This window comes from Macrotis lagotis, chromosome 1 (genome assembly GCF_037893015.1).
Source record: "Macrotis lagotis isolate mMagLag1 chromosome 1, bilby.v1.9.chrom.fasta, whole genome shotgun sequence".
Classification (NCBI taxonomy): domain Eukaryota; kingdom Metazoa; phylum Chordata; class Mammalia; order Peramelemorphia; family Peramelidae; genus Macrotis; species Macrotis lagotis.
This window is the reverse complement of record NC_133658.1, coordinates 114,037,863-114,050,359: the sequence shown is the minus strand read 5'-3', so window position 1 is coordinate 114,050,359 and position 12,497 is coordinate 114,037,863. Positions and strand designations below refer to the sequence as shown.

The following is a 12,497-nucleotide window of genomic DNA, read 5'->3' as shown; positions in this document are numbered from 1 at the left end:
AACTTACCTCAGTGTGCAAAGGTGGAGGGTATAAAAAAAATGTTAAGCTGTGCACTTACTATTTTCAAAGTGCCAAGTCATTGAGCCAAGGTGGCATCTTTTTATAGTCTTCTTGCCTTAGGTTCAAAGCTACTTATAGGATACTACAGCATACTGGAATTTTAAGAGTTTTTACTGAAGGAAGAAGTATGATTTTTTTTTTTTAGGTTTTTAGTTTTTGCAAGGCAATGGGGTTAAGTGGCTTGCCCAAGGCCACACAGCTAGGTAATTATTATGTGTCTGAGGCTGTATTTGAACTCAGGTACTCCTGACTCCAGGGTCGGTGCTCTATCCACTGCACCACCTAGCCACCCCTCGGAAGAAGTATGATTAAGAAAAAAAAAAAGATCTATAGTCACACTTAGTTTAGTGTTATAATTACTTCAATTAAGATGCTAAATATCTGCGCCAATCATATCATACTATAGTTATGATACCAAAATAAGGCAAGTTCAGCAAAATTTCATGTTACAGTGATGTTAGAAAAAAATCTTAAAATCCTCCCAAAAGTCTCACTCTGCCAATAATTGGGCAAAAGTTAAAAAAAAGACAATTTGCAACTAATTTAAGGCAGGAAAAGAAATTAACCTAAAAAAACTACCAGTAAACAATCTAACATATGAATATGTCAGATGAAAATTTAGTTATATAAATAGTTTTCATTAGGCATGACAAATATAAATTAAAAATCATTTACTGGACACCTGAGAGATATTATGTGGAGGCAAATATATAAATAATCACTACTTTTTAGAGTTAGTCCTACCTGTGTAAAAGAAAAAATAATAGAAGCTTTCTTTGCTTTATACGCAGAGTAAAAAAAATCTACCCTGGGCTGGGTATGATGACACACACCCATAATCCCTGCCAGAGAGTAGGGCAGGCTAAGGTTGATGCCTTTAGTTCAGGATTTTTAAGCTGCAGTGGGCTAAACTGATGAAATGTTCTCCCTACATCCTGAACCAATATAGTGAGCTACAGGGGAAAGGGGACCACCAGATGTGAGACTTGGAGAGTGAGGAGGTGTATTACCTCAAGTTTTTGTTTTTTTTTAAAAGAGCAGATCAAAGATCCTGTGCCAGTTCAAGTGGGACCGTGCTTATGAGTGGACCCTTTACTTCCATTCTGGGCTAGACAGGAGACCCAGACTTTAAAAAAAAATTACCCTGAAAACATTTCCTTGGTGGAAGAAAATTCAGCTGACAATCTTATTTCATTTTTCCATTGGCCTACCTTAAACTACCATGGGTTTTAATAGCTCTGGCAAATTATCAAGACCCTCTACATTACATGGTCAATGGTCCTTTTAATAGAAAAGGCAATAATACACAGTTGTTTGTGCCAACTAAAACTCGTTAGAAAGTATTAGTTTAAGGTAACAGTTCAGCAGCTATTAACAAGTGCAAGTTTCTAATTGTAATTAGTGACACTGTAGTCCTTTCCAAAGGGTACCAAAATACCATTTGAATTGGGTCAGTATATTTGAAAACATTTTAAAAAAATAAAACTTTATAAAGACAATATTTTTTGCAAGCCAAAGTTTTTTCAATAATTGCCATTTTTTTCTACTAGCATAACATTCGAATTGACTTTTTGTCTTGCTGACATAGCAACTAAGAAAGTTGTGTTGCATTGACCACATTGATTGTGAACAAGGCAGCCATCAGTGGAACTTGGCGCCATATATTTTCAATATTGACCTCCCACTCCCTTTTCCATGGCTCTATGGGTCTGCTATTGGATTTGGACTGCAGTGTAATAAACAGCTAAGGTTTAATTAATGGTAAATGAATACAAGACATAGGTTATGACTTTAACTAATTAGGGAATTGTTGAATTAAGTCTGCCTTGGAATGCAAGGCAGTACAATCAATATCCAATAAAAGGACTATGTATGTAATTTACCTGCAAATGTGTTTCCGATACCATCAAAGTGAGTTTAAATAAGTAAGATATATGAAAGGCAACTGGAAGAGATTTTCAAAAGTTAACACTTTATAGTTTTGGAATAAGGTTGGATTTTTTTTTCCCCTCCCACTAAGAGATGATTTCTTCAAATACTCTGACAAGGCGACTACCAAAAAAATGGGAACAATTCTATACACACGCACTTTTAAACCATGCCTGTAAAATTCCTGACAGTGTAGGAAAAGCAAAGTTCCTGCCCCACAGATTTATTAGTGCAAACCAAAGAAATACTAGTCAAATTTCATATTAAGTTTAACCCTTCTCACTTACATAAGCAATAGATACCACAGTCTAGTTCTTTCCACTGTCAGAAGTAATATTCATTGCAGTAGCCCACACCTTCTGATACAATCTCACCAATGTTCAAAATCTCACCCCTCTTGAAATGGACTATGCAGCCCTGATTACTCATTCTGTAATCACACTACTGAAATAAAATAATAAAAAAGAAACCTACCGACTCCCTTGTGAGCATCTAAGCTGGTAAACTCTACTGTCCCATTATGGCCCTTTCTAGGATTTTCCTGATACTGTTTGTGGTTCCCATTGGGACAATATCTGTAGGAAAGTCCATAATCTGCAAGATAAACCTGGAAGACATGAACAGACAAATGAATAATGCTTTTGTCCTCTGAAAGTATAACCTTTATAATTAAGTCTTAAGAAACTGATAGGTTAAAGACAGCCTTAGATCTCCATTTTATTAAGCCAAATGGTGCTTTAGGATAAAATACATACAACTGGGGGCTATAACAACTAACCTCCCCATTTAAATCCTTCCTTCAGCATAGTCATATCTTATTTCTGGGCTGAGTTAGATTTTTTTTGCTTTTTTATTTTGTTCCTAAGCTCTTTTCCCTCCAGGTGGGCATCCAGACATCATAAAATGCAATGTTGTCTTTTATCTGTCCTCATACTGGAGACCCATGTCTCTCCCCAGACCCCCTCCTTGCAACACATATATGTGACAAAGGTAGGGGTAGACTGCAAAGGTTTTGTTTTATTTTTAAACTTAAACATAATGTTATATGAGTTCCTATTAACAAGAAACATAAAAACAGTGGACACACTGTAAAAGGCAATGACTCTTCAAAAAATACCATCAAGCTGTCTATGGGTAAGAATGGAACATCAATGCAGGACTTCTGGCCTTGCAGACCAATCTATATCATCACTGTTATCTTTACAAGTAAGTCAGAATAGCAAGCAGGATCTCCAAACAGAATATAGATTGTTAGAAGTCAGAAAGCAATCCAAGTGAATTTTTCTCAGATTACACTGGAGGAAGAAAAAAAAAGAGGAGTTGGTTTTATAGTTATAGCAACCCTGAATGAAGAGCTGTTTTTACTAGACAATTATTCTGACCCATGGTCAGAAAATAGTATTTTCCAAGGCATGTATGTGAAGGCTGCCCAAGAAAAAAAGAAACCAATCAACGTGGCTTTTTTCTTCCTTAAATGCTACATTACTATTTCTTTAAGTTTTAGCATTGGAATTGAAGTTTAATGAGGCAACTGCCCGAGGACAGAATTAAAGCAGTGGGACCTACATTTTACAATTAATATCTATAGAAAGAAAACATAACTTTCTTATTTTAATTTTAATCTAGCTATGAAAAAAACTAACGCTAAATTAGGAAAAATTTTTGTCCATAAAGAAAGAGTAGTCCATTACCATGCTTAGTTAGCTAGCTAGGAAACAACAGAAAATGAGAATTGAATTTCCTTTATTCTTCAATCTAATATTATTCTCTATTGAGGATCTAGAAATCATTGTTCTCTCTGGTCCAAGGAAATATAAACTATTGGGATAGTTGATCACTTGAATTAACTGTTTCTGTTTCTGAGTGTTATTTGTCCATTTCCAAGACTGAAGAATCCTCAAAAGTTTGTAAACAAAAAGGGCTGTGGAGCCACATTTTCCACAAGAACAATACCATCTAAGAAGAATTAAAGCTACAAATAATTCAAAGGACAATGGAAAGGGCTATGATGAAGGCAGCATGTCACCAGCTATGAGAAGTGACCTAAAAGGGATCATTGAAGACATACATGACCAGAAAAGGAGGTATTTGGTCATGAAATAAAAATGAGAGATAACAGATGGATAGTCATCTGTGGTTGGATTATAATAATGCCCCTAAGATACAGTAAGGAGAAGAGGGCCTAAATTTCACCCAATGGATCTTCTATGGAGAACAAATGGTAAAATAGAGACAGGAATTAAACAGAGTAAGAAATATTCTTATGGGAAGGTTACAATTATCAGGGTGGGTCTAAAAGGCGTATATAACATTGATGAAATAATGATTTTAGCAAAGTTCGAGAGAGCACTGAACTAGGCAGCACTCTAACAAGTAGAGATATATTTCTTTGCACAACTGATGTATGAATATTATCTGAAAATATAACCTTTATAATCAATTAGTTAACCCTCATAAAGGCAATTATAGGAAACGTGCATACTTATAAAAATAAACTCAATTCAAAAACACCATGTAAACTTCTTTTTTAAAGGAAACCTCTGATTAAAAGGATTTGAAAGTGAAATGAAAAGAAAAATGAAAAGCAGAAGATGCCCTGTCCTTAAGGAACTTACAAGCTGATGGGGGAAAATAACTTACGTATATGATCAAGAAGGATATCAGGCAGAATGTCATGAAGGGAAAGGAAAAGAACCTAGACAATCTGGAGGGGAGGCATTCACTTTCATCTTGCGGTTAAGGGAACAAGTTCAAAAACATCTTCAAGAGATACTAAGCACCTTATGAAGCCCCCATTCTTTTCTTCCAGACATTGGATTAAATGCTTTGCAAACATCTCAACTGATCCTCACAACCCAGAGAGATAGGTATATATTCCCTTAGGGTAGAGAGGGAAAGGGAAAAAGTGAAGAAGTATTTATATCATACCTATTGGATATTGAGCACTGTGTAAAGCACTTTAAACATATCTCATTTAATGGAAAACCTGAGTTAATGAGGATTTAAATTAAGATAGAAAATGACAGCTTTAAATGAGGAAACTGAGGCAGGGTCACAGAGCCAGTAAATATCTTCAGTTGTATAAATGACTGCAGGCTCAGCCCTTTATCCACCCCCTAGGCACTGTGCTAAGGGCTAGAGGACAAAGCAATCTGGTTCTCAAGGAGCTTATGTTCTGCTGGGGAAGACAAGATGAACATAAATATAGAAAAAATAGATATTAAAAAAATAAGTACCAGATAGTCAAATATAAGTGAATTTGGGAGGGTGAGCAATAACAGCTGAGTATAAGGATGTGCTTCTGGTAGAATATGTTCTGGAGAAGGCACCAACCACTGAGGAGGTTTGGGGGTCAGTCAAATACCAGTTTTGCCATATTCGGTTCTAGAGGATAAGGAGAGGACAAGAAATAATAAAGAATGGATCTAGAATGAGACTTTGGGACTGGGAAGGTCTTTAAAAGCTATACAGAATCTTGAGGAGTACTTTCAATTATGAATGATAACCAGTACCATGAAAATCCAATAGGAGAGAGAGAAGAGGGGATGGTCATCAATATGAAGAAATAAGGTAAATGGGCTGAGAAGGATGAGGACTGAGAAAAGACAGGGATGGGCTGAATGAATTCTTTGTGGGAGAATACATGGTACCTAACATGTGGTATGTGTCCCAATAGCATGTGACTCAGGGAAGGCAGGAATGTTGGTTTTGTTGTCTCCTAAGCACTTCTCATAGCACAAAGCCAATGACAGAGAACTTAATAAAAGCCTGTTTGTGTGAAAGGGAGGAAAGTGGTACAAAGTTTGAAAAGGTAGATGGTAAAGGCCAATAAATGCCACTTTTTCATCTAACCTATAGGCAATAGGGAGCCACTGAAGTGTTTTGAGCAGAAAAGTGGTAAATTTAGACCTATACAAATAGACTGGGAGACCAGATAGGAGACAATTACAATATTCCAGGAAAAAGTTAATGAGGATTTAAATTAAAGTAGGGGCAGTATAATTGGAAAGGAGATGATGAATGCAAGATTTTTACCAAGGCAGAATCAATAACTCTTAGCAACTAATTCAACAGATGGGATGAGGGAAAGAGGCAAGTCCTAGAAAATATTTAAGTTTCAAGGTTTATTGTCCTAGGAGTGACAGGAAAGGTGAAAGGATGAATAGGTTTTGTCACTTTTTGTTGTTGTTCTTGTTTAGGGCAGGGAGGTGAAGGTATGATGTTAAGTTCAGTTTCTGGTTATGTTAAGTTTGCAGTTCCAATAGAATATTTGGGCGAAGATGCCCAGGGGACAAATAGGAATAATTTAAACTATGGGAGCAGATGCAATTGCCAAGGGAGAGAACATAGAGAAAGAAGACAGTCAAAGACAGAATTTTAGGGGACACCCTCACAGAAGAGCCTATAATGGAATAATCAGAGGTAGGGAAGAAAACTAGAGAAGAACATGCTATGAGAGCCAAAGGAGAAGGGGTATAAAGAAGGAAAAGTCAATTACATCAAATCCTACAAAGAAATTGTCAATTAACAAGCATTAATTAAATATCTACAGCATACTGGGTCCCATGTTAAGCACTAGAAATGGGGGGGGGTCCCTACCTTCTAAAGTCCCTGTTTACATTCTAATAATATGGAGCCAGTCATACTGAAAAGGATCCAGGAGCAAGGTGGTGACAAAGTTGAGGGAACCAGTTTAAATTACATTTTTAGAACATTTGGAGTAAAGGGAAGAATAGATATTGACTGAAGAATAGATGGTCAAGGAAAGGTTTGTGTTTATTTTTTTTAATCTATTTTTAGGATATGAAAAGACCTACATGCACCAGGTATGGAGACAATGGAAGAGTAAGTTTATAAATATGTCCAGAGTCTTTTTTACTTCTCTAAACTATTTTTGTAAACATACTGGCTTCCTTATCTCAAATTATTTCTCTATACAAAGATATTTGCCAAGTTTACATGTCTTGCCTTAACTTCTCTCTTGAAATCCTATCTTTCCATAAATGTCACTGCTTCCCTACTGGTATGTTTCTCCTCAACATACTCCAATTCACTTGCCATTATGTAAAGCATCTTCTGGATAAATTAAAATAAAGTTAATGCTTTTTAAGAAGTATTGTGAATAAACTGTATAATTAGAGAATGTTTCAACTAAAGATATTAAAGATCATTAAATCATCTTAAAGAAGTTAAAAGACAGGTTTAGTGATTTACTCAAGAACACAGAGAAAGTAACAAGAAAACAAAATAGAACACAGGTCTCTTTTATTCTGATTTCAGTCCTCTTTATTTGGTAGAATTATGGAATCTTAATATCAGATGCCACCTCAGTGGCCATCTAATCTAGTTTTAAGATTTGCAAAGAATTGTAATATATCTCATTAGAGTCTCACAACAGGCTAGCTATTATTCATGACTCCAGCAGGGCAGCTGGGGCAAAGAGGATAGATAGCTAGGGTCTGAAGTCAGTAAGCCTCCTCTTCCTAAGTTTAAATCCAGCCTCAGACACTGAGCAAATATATGTATAACCCATTTGCATCAGTTTCCTCAACAATAAAATGAGTTAGAGAAGAAAATTGCAAACCATTCTAAAATTTTTGCCAAGAAAACCCCAAAAGAATCACAAAGATTTAGAGAAACTGAAAAAGAACTACACCACATTAATATCCCCATTTTACAGATGAGGAACCTAAGAATGAGGCCAGGTGATTCACCTAGGATTCACACTGCTAATAAGTATTTGGGGCAGGATCTGAATTCAGGTTAAGTCTGACTCCATGTCCAGTGCTCTTATCTACTGTGCCACTTAGCTGCTTCATATTTATACCTGTACAAGTATCCCCTAAAACATAGCCAACACATGATCATTCAATTTGTACTTGGAGCTCTCTAGTAAGGAAGGTCCTACTGCATTTTGAGATTGTGTCAACTCTTGGAAAGTTTCTTCTCAAAGGGGACAAAAATCTGCTGCTCTGCAATTTCTACCAACTTTTCCTAGTTCTGCATCTGGAGCCAAGGTTTGTCTGAGATTTAATATATTCCGTTAAAGGTGAGGAAAAAAAATCCTTAATCTGTTTCATGAGATGCCAGGACCAAAAAATAAATAACATCTAATGAGCTTCTCTATTCAGAGATGGCTCTACTTTCCCTGGGATGGAACTTTAATGGCTTTAAAGCAGGGTAGAATCTGACAAAGCTTATGTGCTGCTACCATAGCCTTTGAGATTCCAAGAAAGAAATCCTAACATCAAAAATACAGAATCACATATAAGAGTCCAAAGTGGCTGCATCAGCTGTCTGATCAAAGTAATACACAATCTTAAACAATCCCTATTACCACATATCTAATAAGTGGTTATCCAGTCATTGTATGAAGAAGAGGGTGATCCTACCATTGTTTGAAGCAACTTATTCCACTTTTGGAAAGCTGTTAGGAAGATGCTTCCTTTCTAAGCCTAAGTGTGCCTTTTAGAACCTTTGACCAATCAGTCCTAGTTTTGCCCTTTGCAGCCAACAGGACAAGTTTAATTCACATTCAGATATTTGAAGAGATCGTCACCCCTTTCTCTTGTCCTACCCCCTGCCAAGTCTTCTCAAGTCACATTCTTGATTCCTTCAAACTGTTCCTCGCATAGCATGGCTTCCAGGAACTTCATCATCCCAGTTGCCTTCCTGCAGATTTTCTCTGTCTTAATTATTAATGTTTCCTCCTAACATGTAGATGCCTGGAACTGATGTGATCTGATCTGGGCAAGGTATGATTAACTGTAGCTTCCTTATTCTTGGAAATTATGCCTCCTTGCAATGATCCCCAGGTGGCACTAGCTTTTTTTTTTACCTGTTATATCTTGCTATTGACTCATACTGACTTACTTCACCTCTTCTTTTTCAGAAAAACTGGCTTCAACAATATCTTACTTTTCTTATACTTGTGAAATTGAGTTTTAAACCAAAGTATATGTCTTTACATTTATCCCTGATAAATTTCATTATATTATGTTCAACTTGATGTTCTCTCCTGACCAGATGCTTTTGGATGCTGTCATCAACGTGTCAGCCATCCCTCCTGGCTTTATATGATCTACAGATTTTGTAAGCAGCTCATGTTTTATCTAAGGCACCGATAAAACTGTTAAAACACAGATGCCCTGGGGCACTCACTGAAACCCTTCTTCCCCCTTTTTCACCAGTTCAGAATCTAATTGTATGACAGTCTATGCCTCACATTCTTCTCTCTCACAATACTAGCATGAAATACCTAAATCACTTTGCTAAAATATAGATAAATTATATGTAAAAGACTGCCCTGTTCCACCCATTCAGTAATCCATAAAAAATAGCTTAATTAGGCATTGCATGACCAGTTCTTGATTAAGTCTATTGGCTCTCTAACCAAACAAAACTTTACTAAATTTTTCACAAACCATTCACTCAAAATTTTCTTCTTGAGTTTTGCTTGGAATTGAGGTCAAGCTCACTTGTCAATAATTTGGAAACTCTCCTCTTAAAGAAAAAAAAAATCCCAAATACTACAGCCTATAAATTAGTTTCTTCTTTCTCAGGTATCACTGACAGTGTCTCAGCAATCACATCCACCAGTCCAAGAGGGATTTCCCCTGGGCCAAATGATTTGAACTCATGGGGTAGGAAGAGAGGGTGCTAAATTTTCTTCATTTGTGCTGGATATCAATGCTTTACTAACCAATATTTTCCTACTCTTTCCATAAATCATTCTTATTGGCAAAGAAAAAAAGAAGGAAAATAAGGTTTGAGCAGGGCTGCTCCATTCTCAGTCATCATCCCATGCAACCCAAACAGCAGACCTATCATCCTATCAGATGTTTCCCCCCACCTCCCTTTTTTCCTAGTATAAACATAACAACAATCCAACCACTTTAAGTGGTGCTTAATCTTCCTTTCAAACACTGGATAATTTTGAGCTTTTGTTGCCCACTTCTGACACTATTTTTACTCAAGGCTTTTGTATTCTTCTCCTTTTGCTTTTTTTTTTTACTCCATCTATTATCCATATCTTCAAAAACCTCTAATGTTGTTTGGTGAGTTCTCTATGCATACCTATTGGTCTTTTCAGGAAATTCTCTTTTTTTCCTACGTACTTAGAATCTTTTCTTCTCATATTTTTAGGATTTCATCAATAGGATTTTATATCAAAAATTCCCCTTTTGGGGACAGGAGAGGTATAAGAGGGAAGGCAGATATCTGAACCAATGTGTGGTTAAAGGCAAATGTTAAAATAATCAAGGTAAGCATCCTTTGAAAGTCAGTTTAGGTAAATATTCTACAGGAAGTAACTCCTTCCCCTGAGGAGGGACAATTGTATCCTATTGCCTTTTGTATTTATATATCTGGGGGTTTTTGTTTGAATATTTTTGCATTTATTATTTTATTATTTATTTGAAGAGTTGCTTAAAAATCCTTCTTAAGTATTTGCATAAAGATGTAGAGATACATATATACATTTAAGAATTAACTTGCATAGTGTATTGCCTGTCAGGAAGATCTGAATTCAAATTTTGATTCTGTCAGATAATAGCTAAGTAACCTTAAGTAAATTCTTTTATTTGTAAGTGCCCTCATTTACTTCCTGAAGATTCTGAGTTAATGACTAAGTAAGATAAAGTTCCAAAAAGACAGCTTCTCACTGATGAAATCATAGATCCAATGAGACAGTCAAGCAACAAGCATTTATTGTTTATACACCACACACACATATATGTACACAAATTCAAAAATGCATACCTATGTATATGAAAATACTGAGAAACAGAAAAGGCATGTATTATTATTATTATCACACTCTGGATCTTACTATTGCCCACAAGTATTCCACCTCCTTTAATAAAAGCTCTTCTATTCCTCTATCAGACCATTGCCAATTATCATTTCATCTCTATATCCCATCCCTATCCAAACTCATAGGGTACCTTTATCGAGATCTATTATCCCCTCCAAACCCAAGGCATTATCCCTGTTGCAATTTTCTTCCCTTTATAATCTCTAATCAATTCAATTCCATACTATTCTCTAATCTGAAAGCCCTTATCACAAACTCTTAGCACTGAATTATTCCCATCTTCTTTCTCTGCTTGTACTCACATATTGATGAACAGAACTTCAAACTATCCTCACTGAATACAATCAGTAAGGTTCATATTATCAAATTTCAACTGGGCCCTCGTGGCAGCAAAGGGCAGCATTTTTATTCCCCTCCAAATGTTTTCTAAGCTATTTTGAAACTTCTTTCTCCTCAAGGTTGTCATACCTCCCCATTCTTCCCCTCTCTCAGCCAAGAAAATCCAGGCCATTTGCTAGGAATTCCCCCTTCTCCCCTTCTCTTCCTCTCAAAACCCCTTATACAATTTATCCTACACTCTATTTTTTTCATCTAGTCTCTGATAATAAGATAAGCAATTTCCTTGCTAAGATCAACCTCTACACATTTCTCTTATTTCCTTTTATGTTCTCAAGAAAATTGGTACTACAATCATCTTTCTTTACCCCATCCTCTTCTCTATCATTCCATCAAAGAGAAAGAACAACAGCAGTTTTACCAGGTCAGGTCAATCTAGGCTTAGGCTAATCCAACAACATTGAAATATAAGATAGTAATAATAATAATAATAATAATAACAATAATAATATAATAAATATCCTTGAAACAGAAAGCAACATTCAGAGTTAAAATAAAGGGCTGGAGCAGAATCTATTATAATTCTCCAGCTGGATTAAAAATGGTAGAATGACAATCATGATCTCAGACAAAGCAAAAGCAAAATAGACCTAATCAAAAGAGAAAAATCAGGGAAATTACATTGTGCTAAAAGATACCATAGGTCCTAAAAAAAGAGAGCATACAAATAAAAATATTTGCATCAAGTTTCTTGGAGAAAGGCCACATTTCTCAAATATGTAGGAATCAGAATAAAATTCTGATTGACAGTCACAGGATATGAACTGGCAGTTTTCAAAAGAAACCAAAGCTCATAGTCAACTGGAAAAATTCTCTACATCACTTTTGATTAGAAAAAGGTAAAATAACTCTAATATCTAAATATCTAAAAGACTGGCATGAACAGAAAAGGAAAATGACAAATGGTAGAGGGGATGCTTACTAATACAAGCTGATGGAACTGTGTGAAACTATGAACTGGTACAACCATTCCATAGAACAATTTGGAACTATGCCCAAAGATCTATAAAGTGAATACATCCTTTGACCCAGAAATACCACTACTAAGTCCGTATCAAAGAAAAGGAAAAGGACCTTTAGTCACAAAAATATTTATGGCAGCTCTTTTTTTTTGTGGTAGCAAAGAATTGGAAATCAAGATGTCCATCACTTTGGGAACGGTTGAACAAGTTATGGCGTAAAATTTTAATACTATAGTCATAAAAAGATGATTTTAAAAAAAGAAGATGGGAAAACCTATATGAATTGATGCAGAGTGAAATGAGCAGAATCAGGAGGATTACTCTATACATTAAC

General features: G+C 35.8%; 1 protein-coding gene across 1 annotated transcript in view; it reads right to left on the bottom strand.

Moving 5' to 3' along the window:
- Positions 1-12,497, bottom strand: part of VRK2 (VRK serine/threonine kinase 2) — a 101,681-nt gene that overhangs the window by 42,256 nt on the left and 46,928 nt on the right. Inside the window, exon 8 of the mRNA XM_074206630.1 lies at positions 2,465-2,597. Coding sequence (XP_074062731.1) covers positions 2,465-2,597 — 133 coding nt within the window. The remainder of the gene's footprint in view (positions 1-2,464; positions 2,598-12,497) is intronic.